This window comes from Xiphophorus hellerii, chromosome 2, assembly GCF_003331165.1.
Source record: "Xiphophorus hellerii strain 12219 chromosome 2, Xiphophorus_hellerii-4.1, whole genome shotgun sequence".
NCBI lineage: Eukaryota > Metazoa > Chordata > Actinopteri > Cyprinodontiformes > Poeciliidae > Xiphophorus > Xiphophorus hellerii.
The window spans coordinates 8,689,916-8,714,006 of record NC_045673.1 but is presented as its reverse complement, the minus strand read 5'-3'; the positions used below and the strand labels follow the sequence as shown (position 1 = coordinate 8,714,006).

The window sequence follows — 24,091 nt, the reverse complement described above, 5'->3', positions numbered from 1 at the left end:
CCAATCACAGGAGACCAAGCGAACGTGCACGAGTACGTCTCTAACGCGACAAATTGTGAGCGTGCATTAGCAGAATATTCTGGCGAAGACCTCACAGGAAGCTAGCATGCAGCAAGGGGACTTCATTCATTTCCTTCAGTGTTATTCAGTTTAAAATAAGCCTTTTCTGAACTTTGACATGACGCTGACACCTCTTGTTTACTGGGCTCAACGTCACGAGGAAATTTACCTGCGTGTAGAGCTGACAGACGCTCAGGTGAGTTCAACCCACCTGCTGTCCTGTTGGCAGCCCTCTTTGAGTTTTATTTAATACCTCCGAGGTTAATGTGTGGATGCAAATGGTGGTGGCTGTTGGTTTGCATGCTGGTATATAAATACAGATTAGCTTATGTGATAGAACATACAAGACTCTCTGTTACTGCCCCACAAAAACACGTTAATAACTGTGTAAAATTAGATAACTGCCAGGGCTTTAAGAAAATGTGTGGGTGGTTCTCGGAGTAATAAACCCTGAAAAAAGCCTCTGGCCATTATGAAACGCGGGGGCGGATTTTTCTTTACCAGGGTGTTGTCCACTATGACCATCCTAAACTTCGCAGCAGTTTACCATAGTCTCCGGTACATTTTCCCTTTAGGATTTACTAATATAATTTCTAAAGACTTCATTTTTTAGCGCCGTTTATTAATGACATAGACTTGAAATAGAGCGGATCCGGGGCGGAGAATAAGGTGTTAAACAACCCTGGTTCTTCAGTAGTTGCTAACATTATGAATAACAACATAAGTATTGTTTTTGGACTATAAAAGGTAGGTTCATTTTGCGTTGAGGTCAAACTTTTCACTTTTTTATGATTTTTATTTTTTATTTTTTAACTTAACATTGCTGTACAAACAGGAAGAGAATGCTACTTACATTCTTAATCAGTAAGAGGAAGTACTCACTATCTGTCTTTTTCTGCAGAATATTGATGTCCAAGTGCATGAGAATGTCCTTAAATTCCAAGGTGAGAATTGTTTCTTTATACCCTTAGTATATATATATAATTTTTACATTTTCCAGTGAAAGTGTTTTTTAAAAAAGCACACAATTTGTAACTTTCTTTGGGATGCTTTCTGCAGCTCTGGGGCGTGGTGCTAAGGGACAGCACAATTATGAGTTCAGCTTAGAGTTTCTTTTACCAGTAAAACCAGAGGTATGAATTTTTTTTTCAAATTCTCTTTCCTTTTGTACTAAGAGGTTTCAGTTTTTCTATTTCGCTTTTTCTTTTTGGATGTGACATAATTTGTCAGTAATTTGTGGTTCCAGGTGAGACACAAGTCCACACAGCGGCAGGTAAACATCACAGTGCGGAAACAGCAGCGAGGCTGGTGGGAAAGGCTGACTGTGCTGGAGCGTAAACCGGTTTTCCTGGCGCCAGACTTTGACCGCTGGCTGGACGAGTCAGACGCTGAGATGGAACTCCAGGAAAAGGTGAGATAAAATTTTGTTTTTATTTATTTTTTTACTATCACCAGTCTGTTTGTTTGTTTGCACTATCTGTTAATTTATATATGTGTTTTCAACATGACGAAAATGTTTCTTTTGCCATCATTGTGTGTTGTAATTTCGTTTTCAAAAACTAAAGTTTTTATTCCTTTTCAATAATTCTTCTTATTTCTCCTAATTTTGTTAAGGAGGAGAAAAAGAACAGACTGAAGACTGCGAGGCATACAGAAGAAGGTCATTATGAATTCTGGTTCAATGACAATTGTATCTGGAGATTTTCAGCTTGTTTCTTGAAATATTACCTTTTCCTACTTTTTGGTGACATGGATAAAATGTCTAATAATTTAATGTTTCAGGGTTTATTAGCCTGAAAACAAGCTTTTTGCTTGTTTACAACCTAGTCCAGTTTCTTGGATTTTCATGGATATTCGTGAACATGACCGTACGCCTCTTCATCTTTGGGCAAGGTCAGAAATAGTAGTAGAGCGTAGTTTTCTTTCTGTATGCTTTTTGCCATTTTTAATCAATAACTTTAACATCTGAAACTAATTTCAGACTCACTCTATGACACGTTTCACACCATATCGGATGTGATGTTCTTCTGCCAGACCTTGGCATTAGTTGAGGTGTTTAACGCTGCTTTCGGTGTGGTTCGAACTGGTGTTTTCCCCACTCTCATACAGGTACAGCACAATCCTTCGAGTTTTATAAACCAGTTATTACAAATGGACTAGAAATGTGTAAGAACCATTTTGTTTTTGTTTTTTGGTAGGTAGTTGGTAGGAATTTTGTCCTCTTCATCATTTTTGGTAGTCTGGAAGAAATGCACCACCGACCTGTTGTGTTCTTTGCTTTCTATCTGTGGAGCGCCATTGAGATTTTTAGGTAAGTAGAGGTGTGTCTCATTAAGTTGAAAATGTATTAAAAAGTTTATTTATTTCCACTGTAAAAATTAAAACTCGCATATTTATTCTTATTTACACACAGATATTTTAAGAATTTTAACATTTTTATGATTAGGGCATGCAGCTCATGAACATTTTTGTCCAACATCAGTCAAAAATTGCCATAAACACTTATTTTGTCGAAAGCCTTCCAAGAAGATCTGAAACTGCTACTGTTGGCAAGTTAAACTATAGGGATTAAGAATGGGCTGTCACTCACATTCATTTGTTTGTGAAGCTGACAAGTAGGTACTTTTGGCTACGTAGTACAGACATATTTAACAGAATATAATTTGATTATATTCTAATTTATTAAGATACACCTGCACTAATACTTATTAATGCCAAATTGATCCAAATATACAGAAGCAAAGGTAATATTTTGATTTTGTTACCAAGCATGCAGAATATTTTCATTTTTCATAATCATCATCCCCAGGCTATTTAACTACAGTTACAAAGATGTATTGTAATAAATGCAAATGTTAGCCTACAAGCATTTTTTTTCTATGTAAAGCAAACATTACATTCTACTTTCAGGTATCCATTTTACATGCTTGGCTGTTTTAACACAGAGTGGAAAACTCTCACTTGGTTGCGCTACAGTGTCTGGATACCGCTGTATCCATTAGGTGTTTTAGCTGAAGGTGAGTTAGTTCATGTGAGAGTAAATTATTTCTTTTACATCAACATAATTGATATGTATCTGACGTTTTTATCCCATATAGCTGTTGCAGTGGTACAGTCCATCCCCATCTTTGACCAAACCAAGCTCTACAGCATTCCTCTGCCAAAAGCCATTGGAACTTCCATCAACTTCTCTTACTTCTTGCATGTCTATCTGATTCTCATGTGTCTGGGTAAAGTCAACAAACAGGAAGAAAATCAGTCTGTTCTGTATCAAATGTGTTTCTTGTAGTTCTGACTGGTTTTTTTCTGCTCCTCAGGGCTTCTTATCAACTTTCGACACCTTTACAAGCAGAGGAAAAGGCGCTTCCGGACCAAAAAGAGGAAGACACATTAATTCTCAGCACTAACAGTAATCCTCCAAAGCCTCTACTGCCTGCACACATTTTCAAACCTGACCCTGCTTTAGTTCAGAACATAATTTTTTTTTTAAAGTTATTTTTTTCTTTCACCCCTATTGCTCTCTTAAAAGACTTCCTCTACTTTTTACCATTCTACATATTGTGGCAATGATGAAATTGCAGTCACATTCACTAGTAATTAAGTTCTCATAAACCCAACGTTCTAGATTATTGCACCGCTGTCAAACCACCAAGATCATGTTGTGTTTTTTTTCTCCCTGACGTTTATGATTGCTCTATTACCTTATTTCTCAACATCAGGTTCTGAAAATATGACCTCACTATCTCCACTTGATATACAATCATTGCTTTTTAAATGAAAAGGAATGAGATCCTCTAAATGCATTGTTTATTTTCTTTTCTTTCTCAAAGATCTGTGAAAAAGTAGTGCCCTTTAAAACAATTCATTTTGACCTTTCAGTTCAAAAGGTCAAAATTGACCTTTTGAAATAAAAAAGGTCTGACCTTTTGAACTGACCTTCAACTATAAGTGGATCATTTATAGTGAATGATCCACTATAAATTTTTATTATTCTTTCCATTTATTATTCTAAATGTCCTTGAACTGTCATTTTGATAACTTACGACACCGAATAAACATTTTAGAAAAATGAGTAATTTAATTAGTGGTCAATTTGGGAAATATATTCTATACAGAAACATGTAAAAAACAAAATATGTGCAACACTTTCAGTTTCCCAACAGACATTTTGTACAAGCCCTGTTTGTATGGTTTCAGTTCACTCTGGCTCAGTATCAGCTTATACATTGTGACTCAGCTTGAGAAGTCTGTGTGCATGGGGACAATGTTGTGATCAAAAGCTGCATACTGGGAGTCACCAGAACTGGCTAGTTTGAGTTGGTGTGCGGCATGAGAGAGCTGGAAAGCAGCATCTGGATGGGCGGAGTCGGGCAGCATGGTGCACTCCCTCTCCAGCAGTTCGGCCACGCCCTTCAGGAGCTCCCAAAAACCAAAAGCCAAGGCAGCTTTCCGCAGACGGTTTAGCTCCTGATGGAATTAAAAACAGAAATCGGATGTTTTACTTGTGTTTAGAAAAAAAATAAAATTCTAAATTTTTTTCTACATCATTTGTGCTAAACCTACCTTATAGAAGGTCTGAGTTTTATCAGGTAATTTCCTTGCGTTCCTCAAGATCTTCTGAACATCAGTCTGTACGATGACAAAGAAAAACTTGTTAAAAAATTAACAACTAGTTAACATATACAAAACATTAGTTTTTTAAAATCCTTAAATAATTAAATCTTGAACTTTACACTTCACTACCCATGAGGATAATTTTTAACAATGAACTACTCTAGTTTTAGTTTAGGGGCTTCCACTTTGTTGGACTTTTAGGTTATAATCCATAATGCACTATTTGTCAAATTGAACAGATTGTTTTAGACGTGTTTTTACTGTACCTGCAGTCCGCTGGCTTTTATCCACACGGTGACATTCTGAGCATAGCTTCGCTTGACCTGTGGCTGCACAGGGAATGGACTTTTACTGTCATCCTCTCCGTACGGATTTTCAGCAGCCTCTATAAGACAAGAAAGATGACTGTGCATCAGAGGAAAGTCGGTCAATCTGTATCATTATGATCGAAATAGAACACCGAGTAATCATTAACTTATGTACACAAATAAAAGACCTTTGATCTGCACGACAACAGTGACCCATACAAGCATTGGGGAGTTGTATGCTTATTCAAATTTGCACAAGAATTCAAAAACATCTCTAGGTCACAAGAACCCTAAATATTATGCTGCAAACTGATGTCTTTGAAGTAAGATGTTACCTGAAACTGGTCCCAGATGTGAAATCTTGCCTAGCCAAGGTAGAGGATCGGAACCAGGCTCAAACAAAGACATCATCAGGTTTGACTTCTTCTTGCTGTCTGCTTGGGAGTACAACATGCCAAACCACTCCGGCCTGGGATCAAAACAGGACAGTTACTGAATTTAGATATCATTCACAAAAATTAACTTGCTGTCCAGATGAATGTAGGACATGCCATGTATATCAGCTCTGTTATTGCTCACCCTAGTTGGACCAGAGCCACCATCCCCTCAACCTTTAGACTTCCATGTAAAAGAACACAAAAATTTGGACTTTTCCCAGCCATTTGGCTCGCTGAAGGTTCCTCTTCAAGTTCATCAGTGGTTCCTGTGCCAACTTCATCCACTTCTGAAGTTAGGTGCAAATATTTGTTACAACACATACAAATCAAAAATTCAACTTTTTATTGTTGATGCTATGCTGCTCCACAAATCATTCTAAAAAAAAAACAAAAACAGACCTTTGTTAACAGCAATGGGAAGAACCAAGTGTCTGGATATTACAGGAGGGCTGGAGATGTCAGCAATTTCAATGAAGCCCACAATTTCCAAATCTGAAACAAAAACAAAAATATATAACCCATGTGAAGATTTATTTCATAATGAAAAAAAAGTTTAAATGATTTTCAACCCCTGACAAGTACCTGTGCTGACAGCTCTGGGAATAGGCTCCACCTCCTCGTCCACCACCACTGGCTCGGGACGGGGGAACACCTGAACGTCTGAAGACAGATTCCCGCAGTGCAGAACCGCGTGAAAGGGGGAGTACGCCCGGTCAATCAGCATCCTGAAGAAATGGAAATAACGGTAAAAAAATATGCATCATTCAGCATAGGAATAAACAACTCTGATAATCAACTCAACCTTACCCAAACATTGCTTGTACACTCTTCATGCAAAGTGGTCCATCCACAGTGAAGATCTGTCCATCCCCTCCACTGAGTCGAAGGAGCTCCTCCAGGTTTTCCATGGCGTCAGTCATTTGCAACTTAAATAGTACAAAACAAGTGCTCATTATTGGAACTATCAAATAGAATACTGAAATATAACACAAGATGATCTTGAGTTGCAAACAAGTTGTATAACAAACAGGTTGATACAATTATGTATACAATTCTAAAATTAATCAAATTATTTGCAAGGGGAAAAAACAGTAATACATTATGGGAAATTAGACTTAAAATACAACATGATTCTTGCAGCTCTATTACATTTGGCCATGTATCTCTACAGAATTCCACTGAGTAACTGATTTGAAATCAAGGTAGAATGCCAACAGAAATGTGGACTGCTGTACCTCCTCTGCATTGGCTATACACAGGATGAACATTTTGGTGGGGAACGGGTAAGGGAGTGGAAACTTTTTGTCATCACCACGATGTTTCAGGGTTTGAAGAGAGTGGCGTAGGGAACCCTTTCCAATCCCAAGAGATCCGTCTGTAACCAACACCACCTACAGGACAAAAGAGGGAAATGCAATAACCATGAGCAACTAAGGATGAGGTATTACTGAAAGCAGGACAACAAAGTGAAAGAGTAAAAATAAAAGGGCTGCTTCAAACTCACAACCAGAAAAATGATTATACTGAACATAATGTGATTACATAGTGTGCAAGTGTGATAGTTACTGGAAGTAAGATTAGTTTGAAAAACCTGAAATGCAATTTCATGAAAAGGTACCCTAGAGGGATCTCAGATATTTAAAAGTGGACAAAATAGCAGTTACTTTAAAACTGACAAATTAAGCTTTAAGGGCTGTTTGGGTTTCTTTCTTTTTTTTGTTTGTTTGTTTGTTTGGGTTTTTTCTTTTTTTAGTGGCTCTTGGATGTGGGGTGGGGGGGCTACAACTGCAACTATGCAACTTGGAATCAAAGTTTCACAGGTAGGAATCAACTAAAGAAGACTAATGAAGTCGTCTTTCAATCACATGGGTAAATTATTTTCCCCAATAACATAATTTTTCAATTTAAAAACATCTGAAAATGTTTCCTATTGGACAGATCAAGTCTACTGAACAAAATTTTACGTTGTACCGAATATGTACAAATGAATGACATAGAAAACCTCCCGACTGAACACAACTACTTTTATGAATCAACCTAATAAACTAAGAGAATTGCTGAATACCTGACAGGGACAGCCATTGCCCCACTCCTGCTGAACAACGCTACTAACTCCTTGTAGAGCCAGCTCAAGACATGTTTTGTCATAGTCTTCCAAGTTACTAAGTGCCTCCTGCAAACAAAAACATAGACAAACTATTTTAATACTGAAGATATATTGTGTTTTGACTTTACAGGCAGAAACTGATGTTACCTGTAACGCATTGTAATCCCTAGTGAAAGGCACCAGCAGCTCCCAGAGGGAGGAGAAGGCCATCAGTGCGGTGAACTCCAAGCGATAGTTGGAAGCCATGTGTTCAAACAGCATGTTGAGTCCGTGGACAGCCAGGTTCTTCCTCTGGAACTCCTCGATGCCATCCAGGGACACTGGTCGTGTCATGGACAGTGACACGTCCATTAAAACCACTGTAGGCATTGCTCCTCAGTGCCGATCCGATATCCACAATAAAACAGTAGATTTAAAACTGCTTACAACCGTCCGATGTCCGTAATTTTCAAAACTCACTGAAAATTACCACGCTTTAATTAGAAAAAAACCCGTCAATAATGGCGTTTGAAACTTAATTATACAGGCTAGTACAGGCTAACGAAAGCTAGTTTGTTAGCCTTCTGCAATGTAGCAGCTAAAAGATAGAAACTTTCCCGATATTATTCATCAAATATAAAAGGATAAATATCCATGAGTAAAAAAGCGGCGAAAAAAATCATATATGAAAAATAAAAACGACTAAAACTCTAGTCGTTTTTGTTGTTTAGCTTGTGTTGCATTATAAGTGCACCAACAATTCCGTCCGACAAACAACTTGTAAATGTATAGTTCCTATGTAATCCAAAATTTGTGAAATTACAACGATTGAATAGGAAGCACCTATTTAGAGCCGAACTAATAATATCTACAGACATATAAAATATAAAATGGGGGAAAAAATTCAAATTTTGTCTTTTCTAACTCATATTTTGTATCTACTTTTGGCAGTTTGGTGTGTTTGATGCACCCTGGAGATAAAGTATCACAATAATCCTGACATCTGACCTTTAATTTCATATTTTAGATTTGTTTAATATTTGCGAACTTTATTTCTTATTAAAACTTGCTTGTATTGTATTTGGTTCTGATCCAAGTTTGTTCCTTCTGGGACCACTCTTACGAAATACACGAAAACGTCAAGCCAGAAAAAAACCCGAAAAAAAATCTTATCGACTTCCTGTTGGTGAATCCTATTCTCTTTTAGTGTGACTCGGTAACGACAAATTTTGCAAAAGTACGAAGGAACGTAACTACCAGCACCCACTCGGCAACACGGCAATAGACAGTGACTTTTTGGTGAAGTTGGTAAGAACCCACATTTAGAACTGTTCAAAAACGTCTCACTGTTTGTACTGCAGATGGCGCCGATTGAGTAAAAGACTATTTTAACTACGAAATTTCCTAAAGTTTTTTTTTCTTTTTTGTATAATCTGAAAACTTGTTTGAATGTCGTCCTTGATTTTGTAATCTGAAGGATAGAGGAAAAACGTAAGTCTGTGCACATTTTCTTTACGAATATTGGGATTTTAAGCCTCATTAAATATTATTATTATCCCTATATACTGTATATGTATGTGTGTAACATTTCTATAGATGTGAAGTTTGTCCAACTTGGTTTACTTATTCTTCAAACTCATTTTATTTAGCCAGATATTTTCACCTGATATTTTATGCTGCTCCTGACAGCTCTTGTCACCATAGCACCAGAACAGCTATTACTCATTTTCTGTTGCCTAACTGTAGCATGAATTAGGGATCAGCTCTTGTGTTTTCTTTACAATTATTATATTTTACCAATATTGTAGACAAATTTGATACACAGGTTTTTAGTTTTATGTGTAATTTTGCCATGTTTTGTATATGTTCTTAACTGTTAACGTAATTAATGTTGTGCATTTAAGCTGTGCTTAATTTCTGTCATCTGCTGTTAACTGTTCATTGGGAACTGTTGCTCTGTAATTTGTTTAGGAGTATAATATATTATTTAATGCATACAGGCAGAAGCTGGACTGACTTTAACCACAATCATGATTTCAAAGAATGGACATAAATGGCGCACTTTTCAGTTCTCTATTTTCCTTTAAAGGGAAAAAGCTTAAGGGATTTAAACTGTTTTATTGAGTCATCATGCTTGCAGAAAAACTAAGTTTTATCTTGACTTGTTACCAAACTGTTAATTGAATTGAGACTTTTTCTTCTTTACAAACAGATTTGCCTAAGGCATAAAGACCCATACCCAAATCAGACAACAGGAGCTGTGGATCTTTTAACTCCGGGGTTTTATTAAGGACTTTTTTTCTTAAGCTAAGCAAGTGAGTCTGTTATTAGCACAAGATGGAGTCTACAAGATGTAGGTCTCAGCAGCTGATTATTTTTGCTGTTGTCTTCCTTGGTACCCTTCACAATTGGATCGTTGGTGCTGAACTCACTTTTACTTTGCCTGACATTGTAGACGATTTTGAAAAGATTACAGATCACTCAACGGAGAAACTTTCCTGTTCAACATTCTACATATTCAACTCCATATAAAGAAGGATCCTGAACATAAATCTTCCATTTTTAGATCCAATAGATGATCGCTATCCTTCACCTGGAGTCATCCATATCTGATCCAGTCTCCTGTGTTCGACGGAGAAGGATGAATACCCTAGTGGTCTTTTTTCTATTGAGGATCGGAGACATGGATGGGTGGCCCTGCATGTTTTTGGGATGATCTACGCTTTTGTGGCACTTTTAATTGTGTGTGATCAGTTCTTTGTTCCTTCTCTGGGGGTCATCATGGAAAAGCTGGCCATCTCAGATGATGTTGTTGGAGCCTCCTTCATGGCTGCAGGAACAACCGTCCCATGGTTCATTACCAAGCTAATCCAAGTCCTCTACTATCACAACGATTTATTAACTGTGAACATTAACCCAGTGATTGGCACTACAGCTTTCAGAATGTTGTTTGTGATTGGAACATGTGCTATGTTTTCTGCAAAGGTTCTCCCAATACGCTGCTGGCCATTTTTCAGAGATTTATCATTCTACATGCTTGGCTTCATCCTACTGATCATTTTCTTTTTGGATAGTGTTGTCACATGGTGTGAAAGTGTGATTCTAGTAACCATTTTTGTACTCTACATCCTCATTTTGATATATGATGAGAATGTGGAACAAATAATGAAGACCCAACTCAAGAAAATCAAAGGTGTGATGAAAGCTTCATTTGTGAAGAGATGTGAAAAGGTGATCCCGGTAGAGGTAAAGCAGTTATTGTATATATGACTATATTTTAATATTTCACTGCAGAATTACAGTAAAATGTGTTTTCAGAATTTTGTTTCTCTATGCACAATTTTTAGGTTTTTGAGTTGAAGTTTGAGTGCAGAATTTTATGTAAACCTCAACATACAGTTTACTGCCCCAATGCTGTATCTCAATCCTTGCAAAGTATTTAAAAAAGATAGTTTTTTCCCCTGTGTAACTAAAGGTTAATGATCTCTGAAGAAAAGATTTATTTGTGTTAGTCCAAAATTTGTTTGCTGAAAGGAGCTCTCCATTACACATAATTAAGATAAGTTTAGTGACATCAAATGTCATTACATTGACAATGACATTTAAAGTCAATGTCTTGACCTTAAAATTAATTGTGTATAATAATTGTGTATTATACAATTGTGTATAATTGTGTATTAGTGAAAGAAAAGTCACGTTTTTATCATGCTATTTGAAAGGCACATATTTTGCCATCTCTGGCGATGAAAAGCTGAATAGATGTTGAGGATGTGCAAATCAAGTACTGTACAAGTACCTGTACTAGATATCGCCAGCTGATATTGAGACACATTTTTTTATTAGGTTTAGTTTATAGTAACAAATATTAACATAGACTGAACTGAACAGAACAGCTGTTCCATGCTTGTATTATGGTGCTTATTACAACTTACTAAGGCCTTACATGCCATTTTTGTAGCCTTTTTAAAGCCATGTTAGAGTATTATGTTGAGGCAAATGCATGTCACTTTTGAGAAAACCATAGGAGAGATTGTAGCATCAGGCAAGTCATTGGTGTGTGAGTTAAGTGGGACATAATCACAAAGCTAATTTTGAAGGTGTAATATAGATGAAACATACAGTATATAGCCTCTACTTTCATGAAGCATCTCACTACAGCGTGGTATCGACAAATGCCTATTAATAAATTATTTGGATTGCCATCAGGGACAAATATCCTGATGTAAACATTCTTAAATACATCGTGGCTCTCTTTTATCTCAGTACAATTTTTTGTGGAAGTTATTTTTTAATCCTTTTTTTAATCTGATGTTTAAAGTCCTCCTTTTATCTGTTTGTCACATTTAAAACAATCCCCCCCCCCAGGTGTGTATGCCTCAAAGTGAGAATGATGCACAAGACCCTGGAGACTGTGATGAAGAATGTGGCAATGAAAACAATGGTGGATGCAAAGAAAAGAAGTTTGTTGAGAGCAAATTACTACAAGGAGCTACATCTCTGTCTTTACGATGGCCTGACAAATGGCAGGAACAAGCCACCTACATCATCCTGTTGCCAATCATCCTTCCTCTGTGGCTCACACTTCCCGATGTTCGTAGTCAGGTAAGGTCAGATTAATGTTTTGGATCTTTTAGAGTAATTGTCTCTTAATACTTGACCTATGATTTTATTGTGGTGTTTGATTCACAGAAAGCCAGAAAATTCTTTGTGCTGACCTACCTAACTTCCATTGTGTGGATTGGCATCTTGTCCTACCTTGAGAGGTGGTGGGCTCATCAGGTGCAGTGTTTCTAAAAACAGCTCTGTTGTTCTTAAATAAGAGTCTAATTTTGCATTGAATTATTTAGACTGTATGTGTGTTTTCATCCTAGATTTTGGACTTAATCCTACTAAACGGTATTTTTATATTTTATAGGTGGATGAGACATTTGGTGTGATCGGTCCTATAAAATACGTGGGAGCACTGATGTCCAGCTCTGATTTTATAACTAGTCTAATAGTGGCTCGTAAAGGCCTGGGAGACATGGTTGTGTCCGGTAATTTGGGCAGTAACATCTTTACTATGACTCTATTGTGAGTAAATAGATTGAATTGTCATTGCTGAGATAAGATGAGAGAACAGGTGTTCAAAGATTTGTTGGTCTCACTGTAATTTCTGTGTTATTTCATCCAAAAGTCTACCAGCGCAATGGTTCCTCTACTCAGTCATCCATGGTTTCTCCCCTGTGGCTATCTCGACTGAAGGCCTCTTCTGTGCCAGTAGCCTCCTCTTCGTCATGCTCCTCGCTGCTGTCATCTCCATTATATCTTTTAAGTGGAGGATGAAGTAACTGCTTGGTCTCACCTGGGTCCTTCTCTACCTTATTTTTGTGGTCATTAGCATATTGATGGTGTTTCAAATCATTATATGCTCTGTGTAAAAAGAAAACTAAAAAAAAACCTCGAAATATGTTTATGTATTTTCTTGGATTCTTCTCTATAAAACTGATCCATCCTGACATCTGACAGGGTTTAAAGAAAGAAGTTTAAAAGAGTTAGCGTGATAATCAAATTATTATCAATATACCTGCCGAGTACACTTCATAAATATAAATATATATTTTAGCTGTAAATAACTCAAGTAAATATATAGCTGCAGTTTTAACAACAAACTTGGCCCTTAGTGAGAACGTAATTGTCACTTTTCCTAATTGAAGGCAACTGCCATCAATTGTTTGCAGGAACTGGCAGAGTCTTTCATTGCTGATGAGGAATTTTGAGTCCACTCTACTTTAAAGGGTTGCTTTAATTCAGCAGTACTACAGAAGTATTGATCATGATCATGGTTATGGTCATGCTGCTGCATCTCAATCCGACTTACTGCAGGTCCAAACTTTCACTAGGCTACTCCAAAACCTTCAAAACATTCCATGCCATTCAGAGGTGGACTCGCTAGTGTACCATTGTGCCTTATGTATACAGCCTCAGTGTCTCATCAGTCCAAAGACGTCTTTTCTTTCTTTAGATCAAGACATGATGTGTTGTTTTTGGAGAACTTACTTTACTTTTTGTTGTCTGACAGGTTTTTGTTAAAGTGCTTTATTGATTCTACGGGTTACATATGCCTCCGTGTAAAATTGTAAAATTAATCAACTGAAAAACAGCATCAATAACAGTTAATTGATGACTCAACAAAAGGCAATGATTGCTTGTTTCACATAAGCTGAGCTTTGATAGTTTTTCCCATTAGTAAATCATTTGAAAACTGCTTTTTGCTTGCACTCTAGTTATGTTAGTCAGATCTTCTAATTTATATCATGATCTGAAACGTTATATTGTGACTAAAAATGAAAAAACAAAGGAAATCTATATTAAAGCAAATACTTTATACTTTGATGTGTACTTTTTCACTATTTGTTTTGTTTAATAAAAAACAATGTGCTGAAATCAGGTGGTTTTGTTCACATACAGTTAGATTAAAATATTTTAGATTTGAAAGAGCAGATCAGCTAAGCACTAGAATAGAGAAATAATGTACTTTATTAAAATTACTGTCTTGTTTCTGTGTTTTTAATATATGTCTTGATCTATAAAGGTAGCATTTTTTTCTATTTGTGTATTATCATACTCATTGTCTTTTATTAAATTACATAAAAAGTATATCCATAAAAATGCCTTGTGTGACCTGTTTCCTCTTTAGGGCTTTAAGGTTTTGTGCACATCTGCATTTAATTTTTCTTATTTTTCTTTATAAGACTCAAGGTCTTGCAAAGTCTAAGCAATATAACTTTGATTTTTACAGATGTTTCTGGAGAAGTTGTGACGAAAACTTAAATTTTAATTCACTCATCTTTTTGTCAAGTATGTCATTGTAAATTAGCTAACAACCTGCACAAGGAGGCTTGTGCATGAGTGTTTGTCCTCAGACATACATATGGCACAGAGATTGACTTATGTCAGGTCGTACAAAAGTGTCATGAGGTGTGGTGCGGAGTGAGGTGAGGCAGACGCTGTAGGCCCAGGTAAGACGAATATGATGATGAGTTTAATTATAAATTAGTCCAGCAACAAGAAGCAGGCACAAGGAAACACTGACGAAACATAGACGAGGACCCGACGACGAACAAGGAACACAGGTGGAGTTAAATACACAGGAGGGTAATCACAGAGACGAGACACACCTGGGAACAATCAAGGGGAGGACAGGACAACGAAGAGACTTAAGGACACAGAAAACTCTAACTAAACACAGAAAAACACAGATCCTGACAGTACCCCCCCCCTCAAGGGCGGCTACCAGACGCCCACAAAACAAAAACACAACAAGGGTGGGTGGAGGGGCGCTGGACGGGGGGCCAGAGTCCAGAAAAACAAAAAACTACCCACCATAGTGGGCGGAAACACAAGAAGGGCCAAGAGTCCATAAACAAACAAAAAACTACCCACAGGGTGGGTGGAGGCAAAGGAGGCAGGAACCACGGAGGTGGTCCGGCGGTCGTCCGCGGCGGCGGGAACCACGGAGGCGGTCCGGCGGCCGTCCGCGGCGCTGGAGGCGGGAACCACGGAGGCGGTCCGGCGGCCGTCCGCGGCGCTGGAGGCGGGAACCACGGAGGCGGTCCGGCGGCCGTCCGCGGCGCTGGAGGCGGGAACCACGGAGACGGGAACCACGGAGGCGGGAACCACGGATGCAGTCCGGCGGCCGTCCGCGGCGCTGGAGGCGGGAACCACGGAGGCGGTCCGGCGGCCGTCCGCGGCGCTGGAGGCGGGAACCACGGAGGCCGTCCGGCGGCCGTCCGCGGCGCTGGAGGTGGCGATGAGTCCCGGGGGCCGCCCACAGACGGCGACGACAAGCCCCCCGAGGCAGGGTCTCTGGTGGAGCACAGGGGGTCTCGGGTGGAACGCAGGGAGTCTCGGTCTCGGGTGGAACGCAGGGAGTCTCGGTCTCGGGTGGAACGCAGGGAGTCTCGGTCTCGGGTGGAACGCAGGGGGTCTCGGTCTCGGGTGGAACGCAGGGGGTCTCGGTCTCGGGTGGAACGCAGGGAGTCTCGGTCTCGGGTGGAACGCAGGGAGTCTCGGTCTCAGGAGGAACGCTGGAGGTCAGGGTCTCAGGAGGAACGCAGAGAGTCTGAGTCGGAACGCAGGGAGTCTCGGAAGGAACGCTGGGGGTCTCGGAAGGAACACAAGGAGTCTCGGTAGGAACACAGGGAGTCTCGGTAGGAACACAGGGAGTCTCAGTCTCGGGTGCGCCGGCTGGAACGCCGGCTGATTCGGCCTCGGGTGCGCCGGCTGGAACGCCGGCTGATTCGGCCTCGGGTGCGCCGGCTGGAACGCCGGCTGATTCGGCCTCGGGTGCGCCGGCTGGAACGCCGGCAGAAACGGCCTCGGGTGCGCCGGCTGGAACGCCGGCAGGAGGTGCTGGTCCCGGAACTGGAGCGGGATCTGGGCTGGCGGAGAAACTTTGCGGCTTGGGAGGCAGAGGTTCGCCAGCCATGACGGCTAGAGCCGCCATACGCTCCCACTCTGCCTCCCTCTGCAACTCCACCAACCCCGGGTGCGGGAAGCGAGGAACCCAGTAATCCAGCAGCATTCCCAAGCGGATGGCGAAACCGAGGCGTCGGCCGGCAGCGTACGGCTTGGCCATTGCCTCCTCATACTCGCCGATGGTATCTGTTAGCTCCTTTATGTCTTCTGGGTCCATGATGAGAAAACGCGTGCCTCACCGTACTTCCTGGTCGGGTCCTACTGTCATGAGGTGTGGTGCGGAGTGAGGTGAGGCAGACGCTGTAGGCCCAGGTAAGACGAATATGATGATGAGTTTAATTATAAATTAGTCCAGCAACAAGAAGCAGGCACAAGGAAACACTGACGAAACATAGACGAGGACCCGACGACGAACAAGGAACACAGGTGGAGTTAAATACACAGGAGGGTAATCACAGAGACGAGACACACCTGGGAACAATCAAGGGGAGGACAGGACAACGAAGAGACTTAAGGACACAGAAAACTCTAACTAAACACAGAAAAACACAGATCCTGACAAAAAGAACCTATTGGAGTGTTGTATGTGAACATCCTGTTTCTCAAGAAAAGTCACCCAGGTGAAAATATTTCAGAAACGACAGAGGAAGAGTTTCAAAATATAAATCCCTTCAGTTTCAGTCCTACATCTATGCACTATGACATGCTGCTTACTTTTACTTTACATCGTACAGATCACTGCTGAGGTTACATTTGCAAAGTGAGAGTGAGACAATGCAGCTAATCCTCTTAGAAGACTTCGGGTGTTGGGTATTATGTTGATCCATTGTGAAGACTCGTTCTGTGCCCTACATAAGCCTTTAGTCGTTGGGCAATAGTTTTTGTTCGTGCAAGTACATTTAACCTGGGAAATCTGCATTGGGATTTTGTGCCATTAACTGCACGTTAATTTTAAGGTAAGTGTATTGTTACTTTTTTTTTTTCTTTATTGTTTTTTTTTTACCTCTTTATTTCATGATCTTTTCTAATTAACATAGATTTACTTTTCAGTTAGTACCACCTTATAAGTTAGTTGTATTTTACCATCAAAAATCTTGTCCAGTCTTTATAAATATCATCATTTTGTCTAAATGACTGGCAATGTTTTTTAAGAGTACTTTTCTGAATGTTTAAATTGAGCTGAACTTGTGACTAATTTTGGTGTTTTCTTCAATTTACAATAGGTTGAATTTTCCACAAACTCGATGATGTGACATGAATCACTCTACTGAAGTTCTGTATTCTTCTACCCCATGGTCTGTTGGGGACAGAGCTGGACTCTACCAACGCTTATTTATGCTACTTAATTCAACCTAGCCACCAGGAGCGCTGCTTTGGAGGATGATGCATTGTCATAGAAGGAAACGGCTCCAGCTGAGCCGGGTTCTGTTTCTTCTGTCCGGAGTTTTTCTCTGTACCCTCTACCAGCTCACCATTAGTGCCAGGCTGCAGGCACCAATGCCAGTGGCTCAGATTGGAGAGGATTTCGGAGAAGGGTCAACAGAGGGTGTTGAGGATGCCACAGCAGAACCTGGCCAGCTGGAGGAACCTCTCACTACTGTACCTGAATTAGAGCCCACAGATCAAACAACACCAACGCATGTGATTCCTCATACTGATAAGGATTTAAATACAAACACACATATGGATTTAACTAGTGATTTCAAAGAAGCCTCTTCCACTGAATCCACACTGTTGCCAACCACAAACCGGACTTTGGTGCATTGCATCTATGTGTCACCAGAACCTCCTCTGGTGACACCCACCCCAGTTCCAGCTCCACCAGTTACAACTGTCTCCCCAGCTCCACCTGGTGAAGCTCCTCATGTCAAAGGTGAATACCCTGAAGACATCTTTTCTATCGAAGATCGCAGACGAGGATGGGTGCTTCTTCACATTATGGGAATGATGTACATGTTTGTCTCTCTTGCGATTGTCTGTGACGAGTTCTTCGTGCCGGCACTGGGAGTTATCACAGACAAACTGGCCATCTCTGATGATGTAGCAGGCGCCACCTTTATGGCGGCCGGAGGCTCTGCACCTGAGCTCTTCACCTCTCTTATAGGAGTCTTCATCGCCCACAGCAACGTGGGCATTGGCACAATAGTCGGCTCGGCAGTTTTTAACATTTTGTTTGTGATTGGGATGTGTGCTTTATTTTCTCGGGAGATTCTTCATCTAACCTGGTGGCCACTTTTCAGAGATGTTTCATTCTACATACTTGACCTCATCTTACTGATCATCTTCTTCTTGGACAATGTCATTATGTGGTGGGAGAGCATGATGCTGGTGGCCTGTTACAGTCTCTATGTTGTCTTTATGAAGTTCAATGTGCAACTGGAGCGAGAATTCAAGACCCAGCTCCACAAACACAAGAGCATTGTGAAGGTTATTGCTGTGGAAGAACCTGAAAAGGTAAGCAGTTATGTAATAAAACATCTTTATGCTTAACGTACTGGATTACCTATTTAGCTTGATAAACCTCCATTAAGGCTTTCATAGTTAAAATTATTCTCATTTGGTGCTGGACAACTAAAACAATACTCCAGAAGAATCAGGAGTGAAAATGGCTGCTCTTTCAATTTTTGTCTTTGTATTCAATTTATTAAATGAATGAACATTTATATGTTTAACAGTTTACATAATTTTGTAAATAAAAAATATACATAATTAATAAATAACTGTGAATTAATAAAATATTAATAAAGTGATTAAATGTGGAAATCACCATTAGAAAATGTTTCATTTATTATATATTAAAACATATGTAAATATATTACTTGTCATTTAATTATTTTTAGAGCTGTTTTACAGTGTCTCTAGAATTTATTTTTTTGATTTAGTTTTACCTGTCAAAGTTAAACATGGCTAGCACTAATATAAGCAAGGTTATTGGTCTGCAAGTGATCTGGTGCGCAGGTTAACCAATCAGATGTCAGACCCTATGTACTGAACAATAGTGACAGTTTTAATTATTTCATTAGGGACTCTTGTATAAGAAATAAGAAATAAATTAGTAAATATGAAAATAATGATATCCATTTTTTAATATTTAAAGCATTCAAGTTTTACTTCACATTTGTGTGTTCAAAACATTGACACATCCCATAAATATAAACAAATTTATTCATATTTATTTAACAGTGTTTGTGACAGTTTATTTAAGTGATCACATATATAAAATTACATTTGACAACTTATTAATTTATTTTTTGATAGTAGCTCTTTTGGCCTTTGATACACACAGTATGCCTGTGTGTATCAGTAATTTTCTTGTCATTGTTACATAAAGTAGCATTTATTTCAAGGAAGCAGCATCTTTTTGGTGCTGCAGAGCTGCACAAATGGCTTAGCATTGTAAGGTTCACTTACAATGCTAAGCTAGTCCAACGCATGAAGATACATGTTAATAATGCAGTACATTATTACTGGTTAGACCTCAAGAGTGTACAATATGAAAAACCATGTAATGTATAAGATTATGTTGAAACTTACATAAATTATACCAAAATGAAATACATTTGAATGATTATCACTGAAAAACACATTGTTGCACACAGACAAATGGGGAAGGAGAAGATAATGCCCCTCCTGCTCCAGAGGACAAGAATCGGTTAAAGGTAAAAAATAAATAAGAAAATTAATCAACCAACTCCAGCAAGTGATACACTTCTAACCCCCTGATACCACAGCGCTGATTGTTACTGTTTTTATACATACTTTGAGTTTTTCTGTTTGTGTTCCTGCTCACTAACAAGCCTCACTGAAGGTACTGATTCATCATAATGAACTTGTTGAGCAAAAACACCCCGACCACCACTTGAAAATGACTTACAATGACGTGTCGTGTCTGTATTGCGAGAAGCTGTCGTGACCTCAGCCATCTTTTTCCCTAGTTGAAGCCGTCCCTTCAGCGAGGGGGGAGTTCTGCATCTTTACACAACAGCACCATGAGAAACACCATCTTTCAGCTCATGATTCACACATTAGACCCTCTGGGAGATGGTAAGTACCACATTTATGCCTCTGATGGCTTTTCTGATGGATAACTGCATAACTGCATGATAATAACTTTTACACAGACTTCCTGTGTGCTGTGTTCTGCCCAGTGTAAAATGGATTAGCTAGGTGTCCCGTATGCAGTCATCTCTAAGTCCAGATTGATACTAAGCAGATAAATACTCCCTCAGTATGCAGAAGGATCCAGTTGTTGATCCAGGTTGTGTCATAAAAAAGAAAAACATTATTCTAGTGCCAAAACTGGTAGTGAAATAATTTATCTTTATATGCTTAAAATTTTAGTTGTTCTGTGATTTTTTTTATTTTATTTTTATTTTTTGCAAAACTATTGCTGTCTTTAAATTTTACATGTTTATTAAGGTAATTTAGTTGCAGTGTTTATATCATTGTTGCTGCCTGCTTTGACTCTTTTGTGGACTCACACAATACTGAATCTGTGTTTTCATAAATAGTACGTGTTTAATGTTTTACACTTCATTTCTTATTAATGCATTCAAAATGATTATTTGTGTTTGTTTTGAAGGAAAGTTTAAGGATAAGGTTGAGACCTTGAACAGTGTGGCCAGACGGAAGTCAGAGCCCAAGTCCCAAGGGAAAAGTGAAGGTAACAGGAAGGATCTGATGATCAAGCACAGATATTTGAACAGAATAGTATATCAGAGGTTGTAGTAATGAAATGTAGGAGTATAGTAGAGATATTTCCAAGCTACTAAATTCTCCCAATATTTGTTGTCAAAAGAAGCCCTCAATGGCTCTCAGAGTAAAGTTCCCTTAAGTACTGTAAAATTATGTATTTTGTAGCTCACATTGATGAAAAAAACTTGTTTAAAAAGTGTACTTGTTTACATACTTTAATTTGTTGCCTTTCTGCATAGGACTCTTCTTTGGTCTAAAACCACCACAGACAAATTTCTGACTAAAATGTTTATGATTTCCTCCACAGGCAAAAGTGGAAAAACTGAGGAGACCAAAGAGCCAGAGGCTGCCCCAGCCAAAGATGCAGAAAAGAAGGAGGAGCCAGGAGCAAAGAAGGTACTCCCTACCCATGACCTGCTGACTTTCGAAAAGCCCAGAAGTCAGTCTTTGATACCTGTCTATGTAAGAATCAAAGTACAGGGATTTCACTATTTATATCAGGTTTTATTTTGACTAAAAAAATATTCTTTCCTCATATTATATTTGGACTCCATCACTTTTCTCCATTCTGCAGGACGATATTCCAGCAGAACAAGGTGGATCGGAAGATTCCGACTATTCCGACAGTGACGACGACTGACAGCGATGAAGAGAGTGAGGAGTCCAGTGAAGATGAAGATGAAGATGAAGATGAAGATGAAGAGGAGGAAAAAGAAGATGACCCACTGTCTTTACAGTGGCCTGACACACCACTCAAACAAGTCACCTACCTCTTCCTGCTGCCCATAGTCTTTCCTCTGTGGCTCACAGTTCCTGATGTTCGGAACCAGGTTAGAGACATTTAGGAGACATTTCAAGGTGCTGCTATGATATTCTGAATTCCTCTATAGGTCTATCTTTATATTTTGACTTTACTCAACAGAAATCCAGGAAATTTTTTGTGCTCACCTTCCTGGGCTCGATTATGTGGATTGCTATCTTCTCCTACCTCATGGTATGGTGGGCTCATCAGGTCAGTTTACGCAGTTCTTTGCTTATCTTCAATGCAAGAAGTGAGAAATCAACATCCAATTTATTTTGAATCTCTAATTAAATCTTTCACATGTTATTTCTTTCTCCAATTTTTTGTTATGAGGTGGGAGAGACCATCGGCATCTCAGAGGAAATTATGGGCCTGACTATCTTGGCGGCAGGCACCTCCATCCCTGACCTTATCACCAGTGTGATTGTGGCTCGTAAGGGCCTGGGAGACATGGCGGTGTCCAGTTCTGTGGGCAGTAACATCTTTGACATCACAATGGGGTGAGCTTTTACAGTTTGATCTGCCAGTATTAGAAAATAATCAACTGACTGCCCACGCAAGTCAATCCTGCATCTTTTATTTTTTTTCTGCCAGCTTGCCCATCCCATGGCTCCTGTACTCTTTCATCCACGGTTTGGCTCCAGTTGCTGTCAGCAGCAACTGGCCTTTTCTGTGCCATCGTGCTGCTCTTCCTCATGCTCCTTTTCGTCATCATCTCCATCGCAGCCTGTAAATGGAAAATGAACAAGGTGCTGGGCTTCACTATGTTTCTTCTCTACTTTATCTTCCTGGTGCTCAGCGTCATGCTGGAGGATCGCATCATTGTCTGCCCTGTTTCCATCTGAGACTGCAAACTCAAGCCTTTTTTCCACAGTAGACACTTTCCCATGGAGGGGGAACTTAATATAAGCTTTAAAAAATAAGTAATTCTTATGAAAACATTTTTTGGACCATTTGAAACAGTAATTGCAAGTAAATTTGATATACTCTTAATACCAATAGTAGCACCGCACCATTTTTAGTTGTAAAAGTATCTATGCAACTGTGTTCAGAGTAAAATATATCTGTTTACTGAAGTTTTTATAATTTCTTCCATGTCCATAGTTTTTGACTTGGGCCTTGGAGTATATTTAATGGTACAAAACCTGTGATTTCATCTCAAGGTTATCAAGGTTCAAGCATAACTTTCCTTTGGTGAAATTTCAAGTTAAATCGGATCTTTAAATTATTTTACTCAAAATGAATTTGTATTTTCTTTGACAACTTTAAAAATAAATTAGATGTTAGCCATCTTTACCCTTGTTTTTCTAAATTGCATAGAGAGCTCTTTAGATGTTGACATTGTGAAGGCACAGATCCTTTGTACCAAAGAAGCATTCAGGGTTTATAAATGGCACATGTTTTAACATGTATGGATTATGTGGTGTAATAAACACATGTATTTACATTGCAAGTTAATGATCTGCTTTTTAATAAAGTTGTTACAGTTATTTTGCTGTTTGCATCCCCCTCAGTTGCTGTACAAATCTGGGGCAAGTCCCAGTTTTGTCACTACCTGAAATCCATCCATCCACCCATTTTCTCACACCCTTGTCCCTAGTGGGGTGGGGAGGGGTTCTGGTGCCCATTCCAGCTAACGTTCCATGTGAGAGGCGGGGTACACCCTGGACAGGTCGCCAGTTTGTCGCAGGGCAACACAGAGACATACAGGACACCCCACCATGCACACACACTCGGGGAGAATTTAAAGAAACCTAATTAACCTATCAGTCATGTTTTTGGACTGGGAGGAAGCTGGAGTACCTGGAGAGAATCCACAGCATGCACTGGGAGAACATGCAAACTCAGTACAGAAAGACCCTGGGCCGGGAATTGAACCCAGGACCTTCTTGCTGCAAGGCAACAGTCCTACCAACTGCACCACTGTGCAGCTCCCAATACCTGAAATGGTAGTTAAAATAATTTATTTCATAACAAATATTTCAAACTAAAGCAGTATTTGTGTGTTATGTCAAGTCAGCATGACTAGTTGTGTCAGAGTGGATGAGAGAATTTTGTGTGTTGAAGCTAAGAAAAAACACAAAGTAAAAAAACTTTATTACATATTTTTAACAAATTTATGCAACTTTTATTTCAAAGTACTTTGCAATAAAATATAAAACTCATGAAACATGAAGGTTTCATAAAACATCAGTTAATCGCATAAAGCAACAAGCAAACTAAATGTTATCTGTCCTCATCTATCCATGATTACATGAATGTAATCATAACACTGCTACTACAGTAATGGGAAATCTGATCAGATGAGACGATTGCTTTATTTGCAACAAACATTCAAAGGGCTGGTAATTTTGTAAAAAAAAAAACTGTTATTGTTTAACAGTAAATAACCTTAAATAGTGTATTATTGAGTATATAAATATATAAAAATAACAGAATATTTATATTACAAGGCTTTTAATACATTTTTACTCACCAGGGTTGACAGTTAGTGTGAAACATGTTGTAACTGTGACCCCAAACACATTTTAATACTTTTGGAAGGTGAAAGTACAAGTCTAAAATTTGTGCACAGTTTGGACAGGGCAGCTTTGATAGTGTGAATTTGTCTTAAATGTAAATCTTGCAA

The 24,091-nt window shown here is 39.2% G+C and overlaps 3 protein-coding genes and 1 pseudogene across 3 annotated transcripts; 3 read left to right on the top strand and 1 right to left on the bottom strand.

The window, feature by feature from the left end:
- The first annotated feature begins 4 nt into the window (after positions 1-4).
- On the top strand, positions 5-3,546 carry hacd3 (3-hydroxyacyl-CoA dehydratase 3). Its single transcript, XM_032585081.1, has 11 exons — positions 5-256; positions 962-1,004; positions 1,120-1,193; positions 1,307-1,471; positions 1,675-1,720; positions 1,843-1,953; positions 2,042-2,169; positions 2,259-2,371; positions 2,971-3,077; positions 3,159-3,290; positions 3,378-3,546. Exons 1-11 carry the CDS (start codon positions 179-181, stop codon positions 3,452-3,454), a joined length of 1,074 nt encoding a protein of 357 aa, XP_032440972.1. The 5' UTR covers positions 5-178; the 3' UTR covers positions 3,455-3,546.
- A 568-nt stretch (positions 3,547-4,114) lies between these two features.
- ints14 (integrator complex subunit 14) lies at positions 4,115-7,895 on the bottom strand. Its single transcript, XM_032585069.1, has 11 exons — positions 7,674-7,895; positions 7,485-7,592; positions 6,655-6,810; positions 6,227-6,345; positions 6,002-6,144; positions 5,819-5,911; positions 5,562-5,706; positions 5,318-5,451; positions 4,941-5,059; positions 4,624-4,689; positions 4,115-4,527 (listed from the first exon to the last, which is right to left on the bottom strand). Exons 1-11 carry the CDS (start codon positions 7,893-7,895, stop codon positions 4,294-4,296), a joined length of 1,539 nt encoding a protein of 512 aa, XP_032440960.1. The 3' UTR covers positions 4,115-4,293.
- Positions 7,896-8,612: 717 nt separating this feature from the next.
- On the top strand, positions 8,613-14,086 carry LOC116733993 (sodium/potassium/calcium exchanger 1-like; annotated as a pseudogene).
- A 2,459-nt stretch (positions 14,087-16,545) lies between these two features.
- On the top strand, positions 16,546-22,952 carry LOC116730139 (sodium/potassium/calcium exchanger 1-like). Its single transcript, XM_032579161.1, is given in 12 exon segments — positions 16,546-16,921; positions 17,189-18,419; positions 19,565-19,624; positions 19,901-20,009; positions 20,548-20,628; positions 20,968-21,056; positions 21,235-21,297; positions 21,299-21,490; positions 21,583-21,672; positions 21,796-21,962; positions 22,057-22,123; positions 22,125-22,952. Coding segments are annotated over 11 exon segments (2,175 nt in total). The 5' UTR covers positions 16,546-16,921; positions 17,189-17,345; the 3' UTR covers positions 22,308-22,952.
- The last annotated feature ends 1,139 nt before the right edge of the window (positions 22,953-24,091 follow it).

Excerpts from the sequence above, each read along its gene's own strand:
- ints14 (XM_032585069.1), bottom strand. The coding sequence starts at position 7,895 with ATGCCTACAGTGGTTTTAATGGACGTGTCACTGTCCATGACACGACCA. Across the intron at positions 7,593-7,673 it reads GGGATTACAATGCGTTACAG|GAGGCACTTAGTAACTTGGA; the intron begins GTAACATCAGTT and ends TTTTGTTTGCAG. Across the intron at positions 5,060-5,317 it reads ACATCTGGGACCAGTTTCAG|AGGCTGCTGAAAATCCGTAC; the intron begins GTAACATCTTAC and ends CTTGTCTTATAG.
- hacd3 (XM_032585081.1), top strand. The coding sequence starts at position 179 with ATGACGCTGACACCTCTTGTTTACTGGGCTCAACGTCACGAGGAAATT. Across the intron at positions 3,078-3,158 it reads ATTAGGTGTTTTAGCTGAAG|CTGTTGCAGTGGTACAGTCC; the intron begins GTGAGTTAGTTC and ends TATCCCATATAG. Across the intron at positions 3,291-3,377 it reads TCTGATTCTCATGTGTCTGG|GGCTTCTTATCAACTTTCGA; the intron begins GTAAAGTCAACA and ends TCTGCTCCTCAG.